Source organism: Elephas maximus, chromosome 24 (assembly GCF_024166365.1).
Source record: "Elephas maximus indicus isolate mEleMax1 chromosome 24, mEleMax1 primary haplotype, whole genome shotgun sequence".
Lineage (NCBI taxonomy): Eukaryota > Metazoa > Chordata > Mammalia > Proboscidea > Elephantidae > Elephas > Elephas maximus.
In genome coordinates, this window is record NC_064842.1 from 14,982,682 (window position 1) to 15,008,778 (window position 26,097).

Genomic DNA, 26,097 nt, shown 5'->3' on the forward strand with positions numbered 1-26,097 from the left:
ATGACTGAACAAATGATTCTAAAAAACAAGGGGGTGGAGGAGAAGCAGGGAATGGTGATCTAAGAGTTCGTATCTGGGCCCTGTGCCCCGCACCCCTCCCCGAGTTCCCTGTCTGGGCCCTGTGCCCCCCAGAGTTCCTACCTGGGCCCTGTGCCCCCCAGAGTTCCTGTCTGGGCCCTGTGCCCCCCAGAGTTCCTGTCTGGGCCCTGTGCCCCCCAGAGTTCCTGTCTGGGCCCTGTGCCCCCCAGAGTTCCTGTCTGGGCCCTGTGCCCCCCAGAGTTCCTGTCTGGGCCCTGTGCCCCCCAGAGTTCCTGTCTGGGCCCTGTGCCCCCCAGAGTTCCTGTCTGGGCCCTGTGCCCCCCAGAGTTCCTGTCTGGGCCCTGTGCCCCCCAGAGTTCCTATCTGGGCCCTGTGCCCCCACCCCCGAGTTCCCACCAAGAATAATGAGGCTCCATCTAAGCAACATCTTTTTATCTCCATCTTCAACTTTATTTCAAACTTAATAAAACTTCTGCTTGTCAAATAAACATGTCAAAAACAAAATTAAAAACAAATGGCAGCTGGTATCATCGAGAAATCGCAGCACTGCGTTGGTAATAGGCTCTTCTCATTGCCAGGGAAAGAACCACACCCTTCCTCTCCCAAAGCTTCCTTGGTGAATCTAGTGCGAGGGTCCCATCTTTCTGATGCCAGGAGAATAAAGCTGCTTGCACACATCACTACTAAAAAACACTGACAATGTCACCACAACAAAGTGTTTAAAAGCTACAGGCTGCAGAATGCTAGAGCAAACCAATTTCATGATCACATTAACATACATTAAGTTAAATATACTTCAAACTGCAGTGCACATATAAATGGCTCATACAGAAAATGTATCATTAAAACCCAAACATACACTATTTATTACATCTCCCTCTGTTTAAGAAACTGAAAATAATTGAACTTTTTATACAAAAGTTTAGTGACTTTGCTAATAAAGAAGATTATATCCACTAGAACATAATAGCTAAAGCTACCTTGTATGCACATCTTTTGAACTAAAAGAGAGAAACTATTTTAAACTATTCCCTTGAATTATTTTTAAATGAAGAGACTTCTAAAGCTGAACACAACACTCCTTTACAAAAATAGTTTTGTAAATATAAAGGATATACAAAATACAGTATAAACTGCAGGAACTAAACAGTAGCAAAAACAAGTTTAATTAAAAAAGTCAAAAACATACAAAAATATTATCTTGAAATGGCAGATTTTCAAACACCAGTATGGGTAAAAATGTTTAAATAGTGATGTTACTCCAAAAATATATATTTATTCTATTTGTAACAATTTATAAAGGCAAATAAACACCTGCAATTGAGGTAGCAAAGCCAAATTCACAAACTTTGGATTAAGAAAAATATTCTTCCTATGTTTTAATAGCATCTTCTATACAATACTAAATGAATTCTATTTTTTGTTCCAAAATTTTTAACCACAAATGTATTACTTCACCAAACTTAATTTAAAATACTGAAAATGTGTTTGTTAAGATACTTGGCCCTGACAATTATGTCACATTTAAAATACTGTACAGAAAAATCTGAAGTCACCATATATTACATAAAAGCAAGCTATGTATTTACATTTTCAAAAGCAACTTTAGAAGCTGAGGTTAAGTCAACCGCTACTAAGGGTCTCCCTTAAAAATTCTCTCTCCTCCCACTCACATATGGTATTTAACAAAGGACCACTTTTTACTTTCAAATCATGTGACTGTAAGTGATTTAATTAAAAAAGGAAATGAATTAAAATTCTGTTCTCAATGCAATAAAAACATAAATGCATTTTTTTTTTAAAGTATTTAACAGTGTTTTAAGAAAAACCACTGGCAAAACAAAAAAGTCAAGATTTGAAAAGTAATCTAATTCGGTAAATTTATAAGACAACTATCTTGTTTTCAGATGATTAAGATGAAACTTCTAACATCTTTATATTTCCCTTTATGGCAATTGTTACAATTTAGTGAAACTAATCACAGCTATGTTAAAAGACTTACAGCTTGGCTCTACAGTCCTGACTCAAAAAGAAAGCTTGCAAACCCTGTCAGTGCAATGAAAGAAGGCTCATTTTGGAAATTTTGTTTTTGTTTTTGCAAATGGAAGCCAGGACATCAGACGCATTTTCAGAACACGCTAGCCGAGGATCAGTATATGTATGGAAATATACGGTAGGGCACCCGCTGACAGTACTTTTCCCAAGCTAGGCCGTATTTCTTCCTACAGTGGTGTTCATCGCGAGCTTCCCGGTGGACAAGCAACACGGTGAAGTAAGCTACGTAGAAATAAGGCAGGATGTGATTAAAACCTGTGGATGATAACGGTAAGTACTATTAGATATTTTCACCATCACAATACAATATTTTTTCCTGCTTTCCTCCCAAAGCTGCAAAAATGCGCCTTAAGATTATGTACTTCATTTTCTCCAGTAATGGGCAAAACAACTAAAGTGATTCACAGGAGAACCCTACTGCTGTATGGCAGAAGGGAGTATCTGAATTCCTGGCCCCTCCCTCTCCTGCCCTCAGCCCAGGGGGTGTGGCCGGCCAGGCAGGGACACTGCAGGCTGTGGCCTAAACTACCAGACACTTTCAAAAAGGCGGGTACAAAAAACAAACAAAAGCAGAATTTTCCTCCCTTCTTAAGAACCAAAGTTTTTCATAATCTACACTGTACAGACAGTGAGTCAAGGACAAAAAGTTAAATTTCCATATATTCTGCTGAGAAAAAAGCTATCAGGCACAGGAAAAATGTGAAAATTTTGCTTTTAGAAGTTGAAAGTAAAACCTCAGGCTCCCTAAATTCCTAACTCCCCTCAGCAGCTGGATAATGAAGTGCTACAATAGGGGAAGACAGTGCCCAGGTCGGGCAGCCCCGGTCCACAGCAGAGGATCCCCAAGGCTCCCAGGGGCCCTACAATATGAGAAGACAGCGCCCAGGTCGGGCAACCCCGGTCCACGGCAGAGGAACCCCAAGGCTCCCAAAGGCCCTACAATATAAGAAGACAGCGCCCAGGTCGGGCAGCCCCGGTCCACGGCAGAGGAACCCCAAGGCTCCCAGGGGCCCTACAATATGAGAAGACAGCGCCCAGGTCGGGCAGCCCTGGTCCATGGCAGAGGGACCCCAAGGCTCCCAGGGGCCCTACAATATAAGAAGACAGCGCCCAGGTCGGGCAGCCCTGGTCCATGGCAGAGGGACCCCAAGGCTCCCAGGAGCCCTATGCATCAGCAAAGGACGTGTGCATCATTTGGGAGGCTGGAGAAAAAGTCAAATTCACATGCTGCTTAAACACTTACCACACGGGAGGGACCAAGCCAGGGCCATGATGAGGTCGCCCAAGTAATTGGGGTGGCGAACAAAGCCCCACCACCCAGAAACTAGAAGATTTTTTCCCGTTGAAGTATGAATGGTTTTTAAATCTACATAAAAATAAGAATACATTTTTAATGATCTCTAAAAAGAGACATAAAATATTTATGTAATATAAATAACACAAATAGAAATTAAAAGAAGAAAACGAAAAGAAATCAACACTCACGTGCAAGCCTCGGATCGGTGGGATTTTTCCGGAATGCATTTTTCTGAGAATTCGCGCACCGGAAAATTACGTATCCAAAAACTGTAATTTTTTTAAAGTGTATATGTTAATAATTTAGATACAATCTGATATGAACAGAATTTTAGAGAAGTTATTTCCGTGCTCTGAGGAAATTTCCAAAACGAAGAATAGTCTGATTTCTAGTAATTCAAAAACTCTCAATCCCAGAATGTCAAAAGATGTTAACTATCCTGAAATTTCACTATCAAACACTCTTTGAGCGTCCACCTGGGGGAAAACCTTGATGGCAAAACGCTACATCCATGAATAAAACCTGAAACAGTCTGCGTCACAATAAAATCAATCCTAGAGTTCGCTGTAATCAGAATTACAGGAAATGGCGTCTATTAGTTGCAGTACCCACTGGCCATCACATGAACACTTTATTAATAAAGCAACAATTCAGAATCAGTAACAGAACAGCTTACATGTCAACAGATGCTGCATCTCTGTACAAGCATACAAGTTGGTACCTTTATTCAAATTTCAAAAATCAACAGGGCCTGACATATCATTGGCTATTAACTAGCACACTGTCAGCCCTCAAGAAAATAATAGGAAGAATGCTACTCCCTATTTTTTGCTTAAAAGCAAAACATGCATATGCTGCCTTGAATAACACAGAGGGCATGGTTGACATGGATAACCAAGCCAATGATAAAACTAAGAATTTCTTCATCTCCCAGGAATGCTATCAGTGTAGCAAAACTAGCTATATTTGACACTCAGTGCTATCTTCCCTCCCTACCCTCTGATGGAGCTGTTTAATCAACAATGTAATGACAGAAAGATAAAGAAAAACCCTCCTGAAGCTAATCTACAATTGACCATGCTGTGACCTTAGCTCCTGCCAAACTGTACTCCTTGCCCGGTCCACCTCCCATGTGCCCCCACTCCGCCCTGTTCAAGTTGTTTCCTGGCCGGAATTCTCTATCTCCCCACCCCATTCTACCTACTAAAGCTCCAAGCTCAAATCAAATACCACCTCCTCCATTAATCCTGGTACTCCACAGACAGGTTCTCTCCCTGCCTTCAACTGCCGTCACAGCCAGTCTGTGTAAGTCACTCTTACGGTGCCCATTCATATGCCTCCCACCACAAGTATCTGAGTGGTATTTCCCCTCCAGAAGGCAAGACCAATCTTCCTACTTTTTAAGGTGCCTAGCAGAAAGCACGTAGTCAACAGAAAAGCTCAACTGTTACTAAAACAAATTTAATTTTTAATTAAATTTTAAAGATGGCTTATTAAAAATTGGGAGCCCTGGTGGTGCAGTAGTTAAAGCACTGGACTGCTGACAGAAAGGTTAGAGGTTCAAAACCACCAGCAGCTCCAAGGGAGGAAGATGTAGCAGTCTGCTTCCGTAGAGATTTACAGCCTTAGAGACCCTATGGGGTCTATGAGTCAGTGGGTTCGCTTTTTGTTATTAAAAAGTACCTATCTAGAGAGCTGAAGAAGGAGCTAGGCATGAAGCATCCATTGTTTTCGCAAGACGCAGAATCTTTTTATTACTGATCCATCACTAATGACTTCACTCTTAGCTAATTATGGCCATTAAAGGAGCATGTCATAAATATGTAGGTAGCAGAGCACAAGAGCCTCACTCAGTATGTAACATTTAACACAGAGGCTGAAGTTAATACTCACGTTTCAAGGCAATGATTACACAAGCAACTGGCCAAGATATTTCATTTGGATGACGGACTAAATAAAAGGCTTGGAGGCTGTAGATAAATGGAACCCACACTAAATCTCCAAAAGCCAGCATGAATCCAAATCCATCATGGATAATGTCCATGGTTGTCAGTACCGCTTCCTGTAAGGATGTAGGGAGGGAAAAGGAAGAAACATTTGCGGGGAAACCATTTCTATGTTTGAAGTATTCAAATGAAGTTCTAGTGCACGTATAAACAATGTAGACAGGGCTATGGGAGCTGCACATATAAACAATGTAGACAGGGCTATGGGAGCTGCACGTATAAACAATGTAGACAGGGCTATGGGAGCCGCACGTATAAACGATGTAGACAGGGCTATGGGAGCTGCATGTATAAACGATGTAGACAGGGCTATGGGAGCTGCATGTATAAACAATGTAGACAGGGCTATGGGAGCTGCATGTATAAATAATGTAGACAGGGCTATGGGAGCTGCATGTATAAACAATGTAGACAGGGCTATGGGAGCTGCATGTATAAACAATGTAGACAGGGCTATGCGAGCTGCACATAAAAACAATGTAGACAGGGCTATGGGAGCTGCACATAAAAACAATGTAGACAGGGCTATGGGAGCTGCATGTATAAACACTGTAGACAGGGCTATGGGGTATAAACAATGTAGACAGGGCTATGGGAACTGCACGTATAAACAATGTAGACAGGGCCATGGGAGCTGCACGTATAAACAATGTAGGCAGGGCCATGGGAGCTGCACGTATAAACAATGTAGACAGGGCTATGGGAGCTGCATATATAAACAATGTAGACAGGGCTATGGGAGCTGCATGTATAAACCACCCTCTGAGGCAGGCTGTGTTACCCTCACTGTGTAAGGAAGAGGGCCACATCACTCACCCACACTCTACCTGTCCGGCTCCAAGGCCTTGGCTCCTAAAATTAATTACCTCGTTCCAAAGAGCATCCACCACGTACAAGAGCTGGAAACTGTTCACCAAAATCATTGCCAAGGACGGAGCAGCACGATTCTGGAATCTCATCTCGGCCAGAAGCATCACCAAGTTCATAAGCACCTGGAAATAAGCAAAGGAAGTAGAGCCTCCGAGTGTCTCCCCAGAGATCTCAGCAACTACAGGGGAAAGACAGTCGCTTCACAGCTGGGAAGTGGAGACACGACCTTCAAAAGGAAACTCGACAACGATGAGGCAAATCGGCATGGTGAAGCCCTCGAGAGGATGCAGGGAGAAGGGCACGCGACCATTTCTGTGGTTTTCTTGCCCAGAATGCATAGCCCTTACGCCAGGCATGAGACAACACTGGGCTAACCCGCACTGAGGGGCACGCTACAAAATCACCAACCAGTGCTCCTCAGACTGTCAGGGTCGTGAAAGGCAAGGAAAGGCTACGGAACCCTTACAGACATAGGGAGACAACGACGAAAGAACAGCTAACGCGACCGGAGATCCTGGAGAGGATTCTAGAACAGAGAAAGAGGACAAACACTAGTGGAAAAACTGGTCAAATTCAAATAAGGTCTGTGGGTTTAGTGAATACTACTACACCAGTATTTATCTGCTCTTTTTTGATGACTGTCGTTGCTGTTGCTGTTAGGTGTCAGGGAGTCGGTTCCAACTCATAGCAACCCTGTGTGCAACAGAACAAAACACTGCCCGGTCCTGTGCCATCCTCACAATCATTGCCATGCTCGAGCCCATTATTACAGCCACTGTGTCAGTCCACCTCTTTGAGGGTCTTCCTCTTTTTTGCTGACCCTCTACTTTACCAAGCATGATGTCCTTCTCCAAAGAATGGTCCCTCCTGATAACATATCCAAAGTATGTGAGACAAAGTTTTGCCACCTTCACTTCTAAGGTACATTCTGGCTGTACTTCTTCCAAGACAGATTTGTTGGTTCTTCTGGCAGTCCCTGGTATGTTCAATATTCTTCACCAACACTCTAAGTCAAAGGCATTAATTTTTCGGTCTTCCTTATTCATCGTCCAAGTTTTGCACACCTCTGAGGCAACTGAAAACACCATAGCTTGGGTCAGGCACACCTTAGTCCTCAAAGTAACATCTTTGCTTCTTAACAACTGAAAGAAGTCTTTTGCAGCAGATTTACCCAATGCAATACATCACCTGATTTCCTGACTGCTGCTTCCATGGCCATTGATTGTGGATGCAAGTAAAATGAAATCCTTGACAACTTCAATCTTTTCTTCATTTATCATGATGTTACTTATTGATCCAATTGTGAGGATTTTTGTTTTATGTCGAAGTGCAATTATACTATGGTTATTATGTCAGATGTTAACATTAGGGGAAGCTAAATGAGAGATACAAGGAAACTCTGCTCTACTTTCTCTAAGTCTGAAATCAGTTCAAAATAAAAATTGTTTAAAAGGGTTGGAAAAGCAAAATTTTTTCTTATATGAATTCATCTATATTATCACTTTCCTACACAAATATAATCTGGTATAATCAAAACAAAACAAAACAAAAACTTTGCCGTTTTTAATAACCTATAACTGAGTATCTTAAACCTCTGGACTATATTTGGAGTAAGAAAACACTTTAAGTAAATAGATTTATAGAAAACTATGATTATCCCTAAAAATATGCCACCCACTGCTTAGTTTAAAATTGTCTACAGTTCTTTTTAAATACAAAATTAATCTGTACTACAGAACTGAAAAAATGTAACAAAAAAGACATACCCATCCAATCAATCCGGGGCGTAACTCACAGAAGTATTTGAGGTCAAAAGCACCAATTCGAGGATTTAATTCATGGCCAACAAAGAAATCATAGACAGCATTTCCTGAGAAGGGAAAAGTTTTTACCACACAGTATTCCAAACCCAGTCACGAGGTTTTAAAATTGTACTATCACCTACTATCCATGAGTCATAATTCAATTACCGACTCATTAAAAAAAAAAAAAATCCCACTGCCAACAAGTTGATTCTGACTCATAGTGACCCTATAGGACAGAGTGGAACTGCCCCATAGGGTTTCCAAGGCTACACAAGGGAGGCTTGGTGGTGTACTGGTTAAGCACTCAGCTGCTAACCAAAAGGTTGGTGGTTCAAACCCATCCAGTGGCTCCGCGGAGAAAGACATGGCGATCTGTTCCCGTAACGATTACAGCCTAGAAAACCCTATGCGGCAGTTCTACTCTATCACACGGGGTCACTATGAGTCAAAACCAAATCAACGGCACCTAACAACAACAATAATCTTAACAGAAGCAGACTGCCACATCTTCCTCCCGCAAAGCAGCTGGTGGATTTGAACCACCTACCTTTCGATTAGCAGCCGAGTACTAACTGCTATGCCACCAAAACCCCCCCCCCCCAAAAAAACAAACCCACTGCCATCAAGTCCATTCCAACTCATAGCACAGCTCTAGGACAGAGCAGAACTGCCCCACAGTATCTCCAAGGAGCGACTGGTGGGTTCAAGCTGCTAACCTTTTGGTTAGCAGCCAAGCTCTTAACCACTGCGCCACTGGGCTCCTGAAGAGATACGAGGGAATGGCAGGGACCAACTGGAACTGGGGAACACTGCCCCTGTGGGAGGGCCGAAGCTAGGGAGACATGAGGGCCGGTGTTGCCAGGTCCTCCAATTTTAAGGGAACTGAAGGTTTTTTCAATGTAGACTCAGTATTTTTAAATAAACAACTTATTTTTAAAAATTAAGTATTTTAGGTCAGAAGCAACGAATGTGTAGCCTCTGCTGCTTCGGGTTTGTGTCTTTTTTTTTTTTTAAGCTGTTTACTATTTTAGACAAAAAATACCTGTTATAAATTGTGATGCCTTTAAGTTACCAAAATATCTTACAGTCATCAAATGACTAAGAAGAAAAAATAGGTAAGCATGAGGGAAAATTAGATTTTTTCCCTTTAAATTCATTTTTAAATCTTTTCATCTTTTTAATTTTTTCTTATTTCTCTTCACCTCCCTTAAAATGAAGTTAGGGCTCTGGGCTATACTTGTTCAACCCACGTTTTAACGCTGCTCACCAGAGCTGGCAGGCGACAGTTCGTTCCTGGGCACTTTCAAAGCCCGTGCGTAGAGATAGACACTCAAGGCCACAGAAAAAGCAGTCGCCCCCAGCGCGAACTGAAGGAAATGGTTGTAGACATAATACAGCTCCACGCCCCAGCAGACAGATGCTCCAACGATGACAGCCGTCAGGACAAAAGCATAGAATCCTTCAAAAAAAAAACTAATGTTAACCCAGACACCATACACACTTATACCAATAAAAAGAATGTTATTTTTTAATGTCTTAAATTCACAATTCAGGTTAAAAATACACACAAATATGCAAACAAGCAACGCCCCTGAGATGGATGTGATCTTCGGTGTAGATAGTGCGTTTCTCACACAATCTCTCAAATATTTTAACGTACTTATTCTTTCTCATGGTGAGTGGTCATTATCTACTTTAGTTACAGTTTGGCTGAAAAGGAGTGGATAGAAATTCACTAACTGTTAAATAGTTGAAAGGAACCTCCAGATTCATAGTCCAAATCCTCAGGCCCAAAGCCAAATGGCAAATTATTAACAGAGCTGGGCCAAACATTCATCGTAAACTCTAATGCCACTACCTAACGGTAAGGTGATTTGTTATACTTGAACTAACTCGTCAATAACATTTTTAGAAGATCCTGGTCAGTCAACCACGAAGAACACACAGACCTCAAGAACCCACCCTCAAAGCAGAGGCCACAGGACAAACGTCTCCTCCAGCCAGGAGGGACAGGGGTCACCAGCTGGGCGGAAGACAATGGGTGGGGCTTGCTGCACCCATAGCCATTCACATCAACTCCAAATTAAAACACACACTGTGAGGCCCCACAGGGACACTCTCGTTGCCGCCAGCCCTGCTGACACTGACTCATACACGCAGGCTCAGCGGACCATCCACTTTTTCTTTTGGCTAAAGAAAAGTCTTGCTTTTAGGAGCTGAGTGCCTGTAAGAGCTGTGTTCCAAGTAAGTCACCAAATAATATTTGGATAAACCATCAAACACAGAAAAGAGGTAGCTGTTATCTGTAAGAATTCTAAAATTAAAAACTTTTTTTTAACATAAAATGCCACCTTTAAATTATTATTTAAACTGTGCATTTTCCACGTATCAAGTTTACTCTAAACAGTATGAGTATGCTATTTCCAATTTTTACTTTAGCTTTTTTAAATATTTGTATAACTTTCATAAAATTTAGGAACAGTAAAGAAAAAGGAATGGTAGATAAAGTAGTTTTTTATGTTCTCTAACTTACGTGGATTAAAAATAATCATTGGAAATTTCTTACGAATCTCTAGGTTATAATAATAATAATCTCATTAAAAGAAAACTCTTAATACTAGGGCCAGAGTAAGTAGATGAGGCAAAGCTTTTTTTAAAAAAAAAAGGATCAAGCAGCTAGTCCAGTTACTCCTCCACTCCAGCAGCCCCACGTCCAAACACTGCTCAGTCTCTGAGTGCAGATACCCCTCAAAGGGGTATGAAACAAAGAAACCAAGATTACTTAAGAAAGATTTAAATCAGCACTCTAGACAGAAAAGCCTACGAAACACCATTATCCAGAGACCTGATGACAAAAGTGAACGAGCCACCTGTCCCCAGACCATCAGTTTCACCGGAGCTGCACTGGCAACGCGAAGAGAAGACGGTGTGTCAGAGACCCTACAGCATGTTCCATCAGCTAAGCGATCTGGTAAAAGGAAACGAAAAGTCTGACAGCAGCAGCAAACGAGGTTAAGCATCCACCAGGGGTCAGGTGCTGGGCTGGGCCAGGTGCTTTACTCACTCGGCACTGAAAGGCAGAAGATACCTCAAATATTTCTTGGCTTCAAAGTAGAGTGATTTCAGATAGAGTGGATACTAGATAAGTTACTGAACAAAAAGTATTCCAGTTAGAAAAAAAAGTAAGAACTGATAGGGTAAGAAAAACCAAGAATTAAACTGTATAATGTAACCCCCAAGAAAAGGAATAAAACCCTACTCCATCTAGTCCAACGGAAAATTGTTACAGGACAACAATTTAGATCCGTTTCTTAAAAGCCCATTATGCTTTCTCCAAGTCTTCAAAAGGTGAAGCTTGACTGACTCCCTTAGCACATACCCCTTCCATGGGAGGTGCCCTGATCAAGAAAAAGGGGGCGATGCCTGCCTCCTTCCTGAGATTCCCAGGGAGACCACTACCTCACATCTAACATGCATATGTATGAGTGCCACCTACCCACCCAGTAGCTGTTCTGGCACAAGGGCACCACAAGGAACACAACCAACTCCCAGCCTACAAAGTGACATTCTAGCATGGGAGATGCACAATGCACAAATACCCTGATGTCCGGAAGCACGACTACCTTAAAAAAAAAAAAAAAACGACTACCTTAGAGAACATAAAACAGAGAGACCTGAAGGCTTCCCTGAAGAGAGAGCGTCTGAGCAGAGACAGGACAGAGATGAAGACGCCCGCCATCAGCCATTTGGGGGAAAGTATTCCAGGCAAAGGCCCTGAGAAGAGAGAGTAACATGTTCAAGAGGCAGCCGGAAGACAGCTGGCTGGAGCCAAGTGAGCGAGGGTGGGAGTGCATATGAGGCCGGGTGGGCCGGGAAGCCCGCCTCAGTGCAGGACTGCTCAGGCCATGGTGATGGCTTAGGAGGATGGAATATGCAGACACAATTATTTTCAGAGACTGATAAGTGCTACTGAGAAAATAAAACAGGACGATGGGGAAGAGTGAGTGAGGGGCCATGGTCCTTTACACCGCATCACTGTTACGTGGTGGCTGCAATGGAAGCAGTGTTGGTCTGCCCTCTGGACTTCTGAGAGGTCGTTCGCTATTTCCTGCTCCGCTAGAATCAGCACTGATAGTTTCAAACAGTACAACACTGGGAAGTTACAGCTTTCAAGTCATCAATTCAAGTTCTTTAAAAAAAAAAAAAAAATCACCATTTAGTCTATACTTGAGTCTTCTTCCATCAGTAAGAGGTGTCCCTTCTACAACCTTAAAAAAATAAAATAAAAAATTTTTAAAGCACACTTTATATCTTATCTACTTATGTACGTGTGTATCTAACATCACTAACATACATATATATGAGATATACATACATATATACCTTCTTCTAACATCACTGAAAATTCAACATACCCAAAAAGGAGGATCATGTTTTATGAGGGTAATTTAATACCATGTTTCAAAAGCCTTAATTGCTAAACCCTTTGACGAAGCAATTCCACCTTCAGAATTGTATCTTAAACGTAAATCTAGTTACCCCTTCTCAGCATGCTGCGACTCCTGCAGAGCCATCACCCACCACCCGACTCTTACCACCGGCATTCCACCACAGGACTAAGTATGCTTAAGACACCTTTATATTCAGTGTCCTAGTTCAGAAACCTTCAATGGCTTCCCGCTGCCTACAAAATAGAATACGTACTTCTCTGGCTTGCATTCAGCCAGGTTCTTACCCTAAGTATCCAAAATACAATTTTACATCCTGGGTCTTCATGTGCTGTTTGATGACATTCACTCATAAACTTACCTGCTCTGCTTTTATACACCTATGCTCACCCAGCGATTTCATCATTCTGTGTGATTCCTGTGTCTCCACGAAGAGACTGGGAACCCCTCATGGACTGGGGCCATTTCATCTCTTCTCTTGGGATCACACAGGAACTTAGCACAGTGACACACACTCAAATGGTTCTCAAGAAACACCCGACTTAAACTGGATGAGTTAAAATTAAAAGTCCACTTACCCAATGGCAGCCACATTTTTATTTTGCTCCCCAGAGTAACTATTTAGAAATGCAGCAATTCCTTTTAAACTGTAAAATACTAACATGGTATCATTTGTTTTGGACTAAACTACCTTATCCTTTCACTAGCTCTAAAACAGAACTCGTAAAACCTGATTGAGATCCCTGGATTAGCAAAACCCCACATGCTGATTTCAAAAGGGCCCTACCTGTTAAAGGTGTGCAGTGACTACTGTCCTGGGCTTTAGCCTGTGACTATGGGTTTTTAACTATCGAAACTGCTTGCCTTAATATAGATTATCTAGTTTAGACTAACTTACCCAAAATTAATCTGAATTTGTGATTTTTACTATGGAGCTTCACCATAAAAATGCCTGACAGTCCATACCACAAAAATCCCCGCTGAAGCCAGCAATGGTAGGGTGAGGTTCCAACGCGCTCAGAACGAGCAGTCTAGCCTTCCCGCACCGGGTACGCCACGCCTACTGAAGCTGATCCCCTGGTTTACGGACAGTTGGCAAACCTGCAAAGCCCTAAGGGTGGGATCTTTAAATAAATGATTGATTGATTAGGGAAGCTCATGTTTCTCTCAATATATCCAAATAAATGATTCTACTCAAAGAGGAAAAAAAAACTACACTAAGCAGTGGAGACAAACGTTCAGGCCACTTCATGAGTGTCAAGAGAACATGAAGAGCTTTGACAACACATTCCTGAAACGGATGAAAGTTAGAAGCTCTCAACTGTACTTAAAAAAAAAAAAAAAAAAGTAAAAATACAGCCTGAAGTCCATTCGATCTCAGTGGCTACCTATTGATCGTTTAAAATTCTGCATCTGAAATGACACATACTGAGGGGGCTTCTTTTTTTTTTTTTTTTTTTTGGCAGCAGCAGCAACCTTGACCATTAGGCTATTTTGCAAAACGGCTTATTCTTTTCTGCATGGTTTGGAAAGTCATACAAAAAATGTCAATTTTTATAGTTCTGCTTAATAAGCAAGGGTTACAGGATACAACGGTTAGCAGCTCATGAAAACCAAGTGGGTGTGGTAGTTATGACCAAGGGCAGTATGAACTCTGCAAACTTACTCAACTGGGGTGAGAGGGCAGGGAAGCCTCCCAATACTATGCTCTCCTAACAAAGACTTACCTTCCCAACAGGCAGCAGATACAACAGAGCTTGAAGGAAGAACCAGAGAAGGTAGGCCCCGAACACCCTGGTTTCCCATAAGTCATTGAAAGCTGGCAGAGGAGGAGGGAAGTTGAGAAGGCTGGGGTCCGGCTGCTTACACATCAGCAACAACAGGAGGAGGAGGACCGGCAAGGCCAGCATGATGAGGCACGCGCCTGCAAACAATCACATTTCAACCCTCTTCGGTTGCTTTTTTTTAAGAATCATTTGGGTTTTTTTTAAGGTCAGAACACAACTTCAGGTAACCAGCTGAAACCAATTTCTAATGTAGCGTCAACAACTCCCAACCTCTACCTATCACGTCCAGTGGAGAAGCAACCACGGGAATTAACGTGGGAAGACGGGGGCACCCAACACTGAACGGCTAAATTCTCCCTGAGAAGCCAAGCCCTACAATGCTGAAGATGCAACCACTGGAGGAGTAAAACTGCTGAAACTCCAACTAACTAAGATTAGAACATCTAACAATTATCAGTCTAATCTTTAAAAAAAAAAACAACTTTATATTCCTAAATTTCTAACGATTGAAATAAGATGACATTCATGTAGCACACACACAAATTTTAAGTGAGGCTGGTGAACACCACCACCACCAGACCAGCTAGCCAGGGCTTTCACTTACAAAACACGAAGCAGCTAAGCCATGGAGGGTTCTGAACCACACTGCCATGAAGTATTTTATAAGTTCATAAAATATTACCAGTTCCACTTAATAACCCCAAACCTTTGAACACTTCAGATCTTTAACTGTGCTTTAGGTGAAAGCTTACAGCACAAATTAATTTCTCATTCAAAAATTTATACACAAATTGTTTTGTGACACTGGCTGCAATCCCCACAATGTGTTAGCACTCTCCCCGCTTCCCTTTCTACTCCGGGTTCCCCGGTTCCATTCTTCCAGTTTTCCTGTCCCTTCCCGCCTTCTCATCTTTGTTTTTGGGCAGATGTTGCCCATTTGGTCTGGTATACTTGACTGAACTAATAAGAAGCATGTTCCTCATGTGTATTACTGTTTGTTTTATTGATCTGCCTAAACTTTGGCTAAAGGTGGACTTCGGAAGTGAACACTTCCGGTCTTTGACCCCCATAATCAAGTAGTCCAGCAGGCAGGGCAGACACCACACCCCATTTTACGTGTGCAGCTATTCCCCTTCCCCCACCACTGCCGATTCCATGGAGCCCTGCTGGCACAATGGCTAAGCACTCAGCTAACCAAAAGGTCGGCATTTGGAACCCACCAGTCGCTCCACAAGAGAAAAGACTGGCAACCTGCTCCCGTGAAGATTCCAGCCTTGGAAAACTATGGGGCAGTTCTATTCTGTCCTAGGAGACTACTATGAGTCTGAACCAAATGGACGGTACACAACGTTGCCGATTCCAGGCCTCTGTTCGGGTCACCCAGGTCAGATTATTAGCAGATTTCCCTCTTCCCTAACCAATCACCATCCTTCCTAAACATAGCCGTCAGGTGGGCCTACCTGTCACTTCTTTGCTCCTCTCTGCACGAAACCTAGTAACGGGCTGCCCGAAGTTTGGAGTAGAGCCCCGCTGGCACTCCTCCTACTCCGTGACAATGCCGAAAAATGCTCCCACCTTGGCATTTGCTGTTCTTCTGACTGGAGGCTGTGCCCCCAATTTCCACTGGCTCAACTCCTGGCCTGCTTAAGGTTTCTTCACAGAGGCCTTGCTGCCCGTCTGACACACTGCCCGTCCGACACACTGCCCGTCCAACACGCTGCCCACGCTGCCCGTCCGACACGCTGTCCGTCCGACACGCTGCCCGTCTGACACACTGCCCATCCGACACGCTGCCCACGCTGCCCGTCCGACACGCTGCCCGTCCGACACGCTGCCGGTCCGACACGCTGCCCGTCCGACACGCTGCCCGTCCGACACGCTGCCGGTCCGACACGCTGCCGGTCTGACAGCACCACCACTCACCCCGCGCCCCTTGCTGGCCCTCCCGAGACCCGGCTCAGAGGCCTACCAGGTACTCCTCCAAACTCTAAATCCTTCGTCTGTGTGCTTGTCACTTCAAATGTTCTCGACGACGATGCACGTGCCTTTGCAACAACCTTTTCTTCCTTAGAATCCATTTCTTTAAATTTGATTTCTTCTCTTCTTGGTCGAAGACTATACTGTGTAGATCCATAACTACTCTCTTGTGACAAATGTAATTTTTCCTAGGTAAGAAATAATGTCTGTAATTAACAATGATCACTAATGCAACCTACACTGATTAATTTGGCATCTCAGTATAGCCGTTTAACTTACATTCAGTCACATCACCAAATGGTACATGGAGATACTATGAATTGGTGTATGTTTTTCTGTGTATATTCTCGATAACAATAACAAAATAAATAAAATTTAAAAAGAGGTTACAATCAGTCTTGAAAAATCTAAGGACAAAATTTTAGAAAAGATAAGAAAATGTCATGATTTTTAATGTGAAACCCTGGTGGTGTAGCGGTTAAGAGTTCGGCTGCTAGCCAAAGGGACGGCAGTTCGAATCCAGCAGGGGCTTCTTGGAAACCCTATGGGGCAGTTTTACTCTGTCCTATAGGGTCGCTATGAGTCGGAATTGACTAGACGGCAATAGGTTTGGTTTTTTTTTTGGTCTTTAGGGAAAGTCACTTTAACAAAAAAAACCAATTACCTGTGACAAAAAAAAAAAAAACGGCCCCGTACCTGAATGCTTTTGCGAGGTATGTCGTTCCTCTCTATGCGCTCAGGCTCACCATTGTATCTGCTGATGCTATTTCCAAATGGCTTCTACGTGGAAGAACAGAAAACATTTTCATTATAAGAACCAAAACTTATTAAAAAGGAAAAGAGTGGTCAAAATTGACTACCATGAAATCAAACAATTAAAACAAACCAAAGATTTTTCACAGCCTTGATTCTGAAGAATTTTATCCTGCTTTTGTTTAAAAAAAAAAAGCAAAGCTGTGGTGGCACAGTGGTTAAAGCACTCGGCTGCTAATCGAAAATCAGCAGTTCAAATCCAGCAGCCGCTCTACGGGAGAAAGACGTGGCAGTCCGCTTCTATAGAGATTACGGCCACAGAAACCTGTCCCCTAGGGTCGCCACGAGTCGGAATCGACTCCGCGACAGTAAGTTTATGTGTCTTCTCTAGATGCCATCTCTCTCCTTGAATGCATATTCTCTTCAAGAAAGAGAAAGGATTTCTTATCAGACTGAACAGGGGGAGTATTTTTGCTTGCAAAGGTTTGTCAGGCACTGTATGGCTAAAATCTGTCACTCTGTTTCTTTGTTAGTCACTGATGAAGTAAAGCACTGATAAATCAACAGGAGAAAAACAAATTGAGAACACAGGCATATTCCACGGGAGGCTATCTGGCAGAGGACGGCATTAATATAGTATCAAGTTCTAGTTCAAATCAAGACATACCTGAGCAGTGATGATGCTCAACACATGCCTAAGTCTACGAAAGCGCCTATGAGCCACTTAGCAGAAAATGGGCCCACCAGAGAAGCCACGCTGAACTTCCCAGGCCTTCAAATGTCTAAGACGCAATCCATAGTAACCGCACACACATTTCTGTAATACAGCTAGTCGGCTGGCCCCAAACCTTGCTGACGGCCACTCAGTTCCCTGATACTAAATAAATAAACCTATGGTAACGGGATGCTCACACAGTGAGGCGAGTTATCACAAAAGATCACAAGTGAGTCAAAAACAACGATAAAGTGACATTCAAAGCTACACGCGGCCCAGGTCTGGTCTTTCATGGGCAACACACCCTCCTCAGGCCCACGATGTGTGCACACTGGGCCCAAGGCTAGCCCCTCTGTGGCTCCCGTGCCACCAGGACTATAATAAGGTATGCTGTAAAAATATAACCATCACTAATGCCAACAATGAAAGCACAACAAAAAGCCACATGCACTACTTATTCCTTAACCTGAGTCACTTGACCAGTTAAGGTTGAGAGAGCCGGTAACAGACAAAATGTTCAAACTCACTAGTAACTAGCAAAATGCAAATTAAAACAGCGAGTTGAAAATCTGTGACCATCACATTGGCAAAAAAAATTATTATACTCCTACTCAGAATGAGAAAGCGGGCATTCACATACTACTGACATCAGAATAAGCTTCCTTGAGGCAATGTCTCCAGAGCCTCCAGTCGGCTCTGTGCACCTGACTAGCAGCTCCACTTATAAGACCTCCCTAAGGAAAAGTTAGGTGTTATATAAAAACACTCGCCTATAAAAATGAAAATTGAGGAAGAAAAAAGCTAAATATTAATAAAAGAGCTGATATTAAAAATTATGTTGTATCTGTATAATTTCTGGGATACCCATACACCACCATATCTGACTCATTGCAACCCTACAGGACAGAGCAGAACTGCCCCATGCAGTTTTCAAGGAGCAGCTGGTAGATGCAAACTGCCAACATTTTGGTTAGCAGCCATAGCTCTTAACCACTACGCCACCAGGGTTTCCAGCAAAAATGATGCAGAAAAATATAGCATGAATAGTTATTCCCAATGTTTTAAAACGTAAAGGACGAATACGAACAGTATGTATACAATCCATTTTTTTTTTTGAGTTATTAAAAGTCTGTATTTTATCCAGAAAAGAGATAATTAAAGGGTGACTTTTATTCTGTTCTTTTCACTTAAACACATTTTCTCTTTGGTCTATCTAAAACCCTCTGTGCGAGACCCAACAGGCCCTGCACACCCCGCTATGTCCAACCTTGCACTTTGAAAGTAATCCCATTAACACCCTCATCTTTGAACAGGGAAAGTATGAAGCATAATGGTGTTAAAACAAAGAAAAAAAAAAAACCCACTGCCATCAAGATGATTCCCATTCCTAGTGACCCCATAGGGTTTCCAAGGCTGTAAATCTTTACAGAAGCAGACTGCCCCATCTTTCTCCCACAGTCACCAGTGGTTTTGAACCACTGACCTTTCAGTTAGCAGTCGAATGCTTTAACCCCTGTGCCACCAGAGCTCCTTTAATGGTGTTAAGAAACCAAAAATATGTTTATAATACAGCTATGTCTCAATATTTCATAGATGAGTGCTTATACGCTATGTAAAATTGATTCAGTTCAACCTATAACCTATGTCTACTTCAAATTTAAACACTGCTTTTTCAAGACCATTAAATAGGACTTCTGGTAACTTAGGAACATTCTTTTTCCTTGGTACTTAATTGTTTTCTGTTCTTCAAAATATTTATTTTTTTATATAATCTTCCAAAGTCATCACTTTGGATTTGGTGTTTCAATGACATTTTCACGCTGAGAGCAAGTAATTTGCATAAACATGTACATAAAGGGGCAGATGGCGACACTTCAGTTTTCTGGACAGACTAAGTCCTACGTAAGGATAAAGAGCTCCAAAACACAAGTACCAACACCAGTGGGGTCAATTTCACTTCCAAGACTTCCTTCTTGGTCTCCTTAACGTCGGGCTGGTGGGACACAGAGGCGGACCGGCGGGAACTCCTTGGTGGCCGGCCCGGGGACCTGGAGCGAGACCGGGACCGACTCCCTCGGCGTCGGGAGGGAGAGCTGGAGGAAGAGCCGCTTTTCCTTTGCTTAAAGGAAGTTAAAGGCTAAAAGGGAGAAGGAAACAAAGAGCTTTACCACAGAGCATAAACGCACACAGAAGAGGCAACAAAGGCAATAGTGGCTACCGCTAAACCAGCCCTAGAAATCGTCACATCTGAGAACCAACCAGAGGCCAATGAAAGACGCTGCAGTAAGAATCCTTCTCTCCTAAGATAAATGCAGCCTTTGTCCCTGAATGAATGTGTCCAAACCAACTAGCCATACATTTTCCCAAGAACTTATACAAGAAGAGTTGCCATTAACATTGATAAAAACAGAAATAACAGGCCAAGAGAAATTAGCCCACAAGCAATTAAAACAATTTTTTTTTATTCAGTTTCACTCTGAATAAGACACAGCAGCAGATCTTGAAACCCAAGTAAAAAATTTGAATTCTTTAGCAATGTCATACCCCGCCCTTGCCCACTGCAAAACAGCCCTCCTGCTGCTACTGATGATCTAGGCCAGGGGTGGGCACACCCCAGGCCAAACCCTGCACCTGCCTCTTTGTACAGCCCGGAAGTGATGAATGGTTTTTACGTTCTTAAATGGTGAACAAAATCAAAAAAATACTATTTTATGACATCTGAAAAGTACATGAAATTCAAATTTCAGCGTCCATAAAGTTTTATCAGAACACACCCACACTTACTCACATACTGTCTGGAGTTGCTTCCTGCTACAAGGCAGAGCGCAATAGTATAGAAACAGAAAATATATAAAAATACTTCAGGCTCTGTGGGCAGAGACTGTATGGCCCACAACACCTAAAATATTTACTGTCTGTCCCTTCACTCAAAAAACTTGCCGGACCCCACTCTAGGCCATTCAACATGTAGTCCATGGACCAATCCATTACTGAGTCACGGCAAGTACTGAAATTGAGGACAGGCGTTGAGAAATTTTTATAGCACTTTGACAAAGTAACTTAATGTCTACTGAATCCGGCATTTGGGGCTTTTATTTGGATTTTTTTTCCCCTAGTAATTCATCTCTATGGCATTTTATATACCTATTTGTACATCATGGATCAGCTATTTTAGAAACCAGGACCTCAACAGATAGGCTGAAAAGTCCTCAACTAGACTTTAATTAACATCACCTCCTGATTAAACCCTCTGTACTCAGATGATGCCCAAACCCCTGGGCATGGCATGTAAACCCCTGCACCCCAGTTCTGGCTCCAGCTTAACCCTCCTGGCTGGCAGGCCCCCACCACACCCTTCCTGCACTTGGCTGCCTGTGGCCCTGCCTCCCCTCCCGCCCCTAAAGCCTTTGGCTTACTGCCCTCTGCTAAAGCCGCCCAACCTGAGTCCTTCCGACTTGTCCTCAGTGTTCAGTCCAGGAGCCTGGAGAGCATTCCGTGAAATGCACTGCCCTTCCCGACCCTCCACCAGCACCCAAGGCCGACTTCAATCACAGAACATCCTAAGCCAAGGTAGATGACCTATGTAAGTGTCTGTCCTCATTCAACTGTAAGCTTCTCGGGGACAAGGCACTACGCCTCATTCATACTTGCCCGGGGCCAAAAACCAAAAAACTGTCTCTGGCATAAAGCAGAAGCTGGGCTCTGTGCCTCTCAACATCTAGAAGTGTGACTACCCTGAGCTCAAAAACTGCACCGCAGCCTATTTCGCGCTTAAGGTACTCTGGCGAGCAAAGACGCTCTTACCTTGATGTCATTCTCTTTCAATTCCAGTTCAGTCCCATCTTTGTATTTCACGGTGTAAAGCTGGGAGTTGCTGTCGTGGCTCAGAATTTCTACTTCATAATAAAGTGAGCTCCCAGGCCAGCGGCCTCTCACCACTTCACCATCGGCAAATTTCCTACTTGGCATTTTCTAAGATTAATCTGAAAGGTTTTAAAGGACAAAATTTGGAGTCAGTGCACACACGTTTAAATCTGTCTTCACAGGTCAATTGCTAACGTACGACTTTCTAAAATTTTAAACTGGTCGAGATTTTAGGGTCAGACGGGCCTGTGGAGGAGAGGACATACAGCCCCTCATTTCAAAGATGAGAAACTGAAGCTTTGAGACATTAACCTTGTCCAAGGCATAAAACAGACTGCACAGAATGGCAGTTAGGACAACACAGGGGTGGTGCTTTCCGCTGTATCACATCTCAACTGGAATCAGTCTACAGAGCATGAGTTCCCTGCTGCGGCCCACGTAAATGGCACTAAGGATTAGTTGCGCCAATACATACAGGCACCAAATCTCTACCCATCTGACCGTATTTCTCACAAATCAAAAATCAGAACACAGTTTCTGATTTGTAAACTTGCATAGTCTTACAAAAGCTTTAAGAATGCATTTAATAATACCTGTAACAATTACCTATACTGAGAACGATAAACTCTACGTAACAGGCTGGGAAAATCAAGAATGCATAATTATCATCACTATAACCCACCAACCAACAGGAAAAATCATTTCAAATCAACCATCAACAACAAATTTAGGGTTCTTTCATCAAGCTTTCAATCTCACAGCTGAAGTCCTCTGCCAACCGCCTACCTGGACCAGCAGGTGCCTGCCCACCTCTCGCCAGCCTACGGCAGACATCAGCCCCAATCCTGACATTCTTTCCCTCTGCACCAAAACATGCCTGCGAACCCTTCTGTAAGCGGCACTCCCAGAAGCCACAAGGAATCTGCAAGGACTGGCACTTACAAGAGGCCTGTTTGCCCTCCTTTCTCAAGGACAGCTGGGCACTTCTAGCATCTAGGTAGCAGTGCTTCTCCCTGCCCCGCTCAGCAGATTCACGTTTCCCCATGACAAACCAGGGCCTCCGTCCTTGCCCAACAGCAAGGGCCCAGCCCAGGAAGCAGATGGCATGACAGAAATGCTGTCACCTTCAGCTCTCCAACACATCACCCAAACATGTAAACCTGCATGCCTTATTCTGCCGCTGCTCAGAGCTGATTCTACGACAATTAAGAGGAACTTTTGAAGACCGTGGAGCTAAGAAAGGAGAAAGTTGCATTACCCACTCTCAGGAGTGGGTCTTTCCTAAGCATCACATTGCTTCACTGAGATTTAATCACCTGAGAAAAAAACTTAACAAACATCATTTGTTTAGAAAGACAGTGGGCAGGTTGGTAGATAAGAAAAAATACAAGTACTTATCTGGGGATGAGAGGATGTCAATTTACACAGTGGATAAGAGACTGCTCTCTTCCCAGCACCTACCTCAGACAACACCACTGCAGCAATCAACGGATTGGGGTGGGGGCTGGGGGAGGAGCCCAGAGGCTTTGGGGAGGAACTCCAGCCTGGGTGAGGAAGTCACCTGAGGGGCACCTGGGAAGCAGGGGGAGAAGGGGACAGGAGACACCTCAGGATGTGGCGGAAGGGCACAAAAAGGGAAGGTGACAACAGCAAGCTTTGCCTATTTCAACATTTAATTCAGAGCTTCCAAATACTAAGAAAGAGGAAGGAAATGTCCTGTCCTTCGCTCTTCTCTTGTACCCACTCCTCCTTCCTTGACCCCCAAAATCAGACTACTGTTATGAGCACTAGATGTCTTACACTGATCAACCAGGGTTTAGGAAAGCTAACCTGGAGTCCTGTCCACCCCCCCATGGTATTACATTTCAAACAACTCTTTACAAAAGACTTGTGAAGGGCAGTCCCTTCAGCACCTAAGGGCTACTGCATTTTAAAAAGTCCTTCGAAACAACAGATTCTGTGGCTTTTCAGAAATGTATTTATTTCTGCTGTGCCTATTACAGACTACGTACACCTGATCTGTGTAATACTGAACACAGGTCAATGCCAAAAACATTTTTCTGTTACCAATGAAATATTTTGGGCTAAGCCAACTAAGACATCTGGTGGTTATCTGTTAGCTCTCTAAGCTTAATTCTTAAAAAAGGCTAAATAAGAGTTGGGACTCCATAGAGATCTTTCATATGGTGGTTGAAAAACAAAACAAACAAAAAAGCACCGTCCTTAGGAGATCACTGTTATATACAAATGTCCTAAAAGGTGAAGTCAGCAATAGTCTGTGCATTGCCACTGTGCATGACAGCCACACACAGGAGTCACACGTGACAATACAGTACAATCCCATCCTCAAAGTCTCCCTTGAGAGTGAATTAGCCAGGATAGGACGCAAAAGTCCCAACATGAGCCCATGTCATTATGCACTCGCCTAAGAGAACAGAAATTCACATGGACAGGCTTCCCTTAGAAAGAATCTTCTAGCCAAATGTCTCACAGAAAGATTTTGTTTACCGAACACAATGTCATTTCCCTTAAGCAGTGGAAACATAGAGACCCTCCAGCTTTTTTTTTTTTTCTTCTATTAAGCCTCATGCTCACTAACTTCAGTGTCAGCTTGTACAGGACTGCACACATTTCAGTCCCTCACACATTCTGGCTCCAATCTGTTCCTGCTTATCAACATGACAGTTCTCTGCTGCTATTCTCTGCTGAGCACAACCTTACAAGGGTCCCTGGCCATCCTTCCTCCACTTTTCCAAAGCAGTCTAAATGGGGCGGAGAAAGAGAAGTGCAAATGAAGGTTTTTCTGCCTCCCTTCAATACCAGAGCTCAGGGAAGGCCTGCCAGGCAGTATACAAACAGGAACTCCCCTCCCTCGGCTCCCTCTACCCCGGGGCAAAAGAAGCGCTAATTCCTGGCTGAAAGCACGGCACCTTCTTGGCTGCAGGGACAGAACGGCCTGGTGCTACGCATCACTCCCTCCCACTCACTCCTTTCCCTCCTCCCTGACAGCTTGCCAGAAACTGAACTGAAGCTAGGCTAGCGGCCCAGACGCCCCGTCTAGACGAGCCCCCCCTTCTCTCATAGCCCCTCCCCGCTCCTTCACTGCACTTGTTACAATTTGTTATCACAGAATTACACGCGTTTTTCGTTTTGTTGAATAACTGTGTCCCCACTAGGCTGCAAGGTCCTGGCAGCCCGGGACTGGCGTCCGGGTCTACCCCTGGGGCGCTGCGCCTCCCACGGCAGGTGAACACCGCACACTCGCTCCGGGGCTGAGCCCTTCGGTCGTCCACGCTTGTGTCGTGTTTCTAGTGGCGACACTGGGAGCACCCAGTGTGACTCCTGGCCACGCCGTGTACTCATTTTGGTGAAGCGCCCAGAACAAGGTCCTCTCCTACCGAATGCTTAGTTAAGTGCCCCTCCAGAGTTGGAAATACGCACCCAGCGAGTGGGAAGCGGGGCTGTCACTACGAAGAATTTAAAAATCCTCTTAAAATGTGAAAAAACAGGACGGAGCTGAAGCAGGAGCCTGCCTGCATATCCGTTTGGCGAGAGTGCGGAAGCACCGAGGAGAGAGCGCGACACATCCGAGCGCGCAGGGCCGCGGTCCGCGCTGGCGAGGACCCGGCCGAGACGTCAGGCACCCTCCAGGCAGTGACGAGCTGCGCCAACAGCCGGTTGCTGCCACCCGCCTCCCCGTCCCGCCCGGCTGCCGCGCCTTTCCTCCCTCCTCGGCCTTCCGGCCCCGCCAAGCCAGCCGCTTATCTGTCAAAAAGGCGCTCGGAGGGCAGGGGGCGGCCGCGGCAGGGCGGGGACAAAGGGCCGCCCCGCAAACCCTCCCCGACATCCTCTCACACCGACGCGGCGCGTCCAAAATGGAGGGAAACGTCCGCAGTTTGAAAGCGCAGCTCCACTTCCGCAGCGGGCCGCCCGGCGCCGTCCGACCCCCGCGGAGGGACCCCGGCCCGCCCTCCGCTCCCGCCCGCCCGGCGGGCCAGCCGCCCCCGCCGCCGCCCTGCCGGCCCTCAGAGGCGGCGCCGCGGGGAGGTGGGCGCCGCGGGGGGCTCACCTGCGCCCGGCTCCGGCGGGAACGCGAACGGCTCCGGGAGGACCGCCGAGCAACCCGGCGGCGGTTCCGCGCGCGCGACGACACCCGGCCGCGCTCCCCCGCCCGCGGGCCCGCGACCCGGCCGCGCGCCGCCCCTGCCGCCCCGGCCCGGCCCTCCGCGGGCTCCCATTGGCTCCTCGGCTTTTTGAACGGCCTCCAGCGCCGTCGATTGGCAGCGCGCCGTGGCGTGTCGGTCCCGCCCCGGGGGAGGGCCGAGAGCCCGGCTTCGGAGCGGCCCGGTGCGCGCCTGGTGCGGCCTGAGCCTTCCGTCCGCCCGGCCTTATCTCCGCCGCCCAGGCGCCCTCGCCGGCCCGGACCCGCGCCCCGCCCGGCCCTCCCGCGCTCGCCGCAGCCGCCTGGCGATGCGCAGCAC

General features: G+C 44.8%; 1 protein-coding gene across 2 annotated transcripts; it reads right to left on the reverse strand.

Annotated features, from left to right (window-relative positions):
- Window positions 1-470: 470 nt before the first annotated feature.
- On the reverse strand, window positions 471-25,786 carry LBR (lamin B receptor). Of its 2 annotated transcripts, none has more exons than XM_049868469.1 (14): window positions 25,686-25,786; window positions 21,557-21,735; window positions 19,686-19,889; window positions 16,981-17,064; window positions 16,277-16,472; window positions 14,248-14,444; window positions 12,286-12,340; window positions 9,340-9,531; window positions 8,034-8,137; window positions 6,264-6,389; window positions 5,285-5,453; window positions 3,580-3,660; window positions 3,338-3,460; window positions 471-2,349 (listed from the first exon to the last, which is right to left on the reverse strand). In XM_049868469.1, exons 2-14 carry the CDS (start codon window positions 21,719-21,721, stop codon window positions 2,189-2,191), a joined length of 1,857 nt encoding a protein of 618 aa, XP_049724426.1. In that variant the 5' UTR covers window positions 21,722-21,735; window positions 25,686-25,786; the 3' UTR covers window positions 471-2,188. The 2 variants fall into 2 exon arrangements, with proteins under 2 accessions (XP_049724426.1, XP_049724427.1); XM_049868470.1 differs by lacking the exon at window positions 25,686-25,786 and adding an exon at window positions 25,058-25,154.
- Window positions 25,787-26,097: the final 311 nt, after the last annotated feature.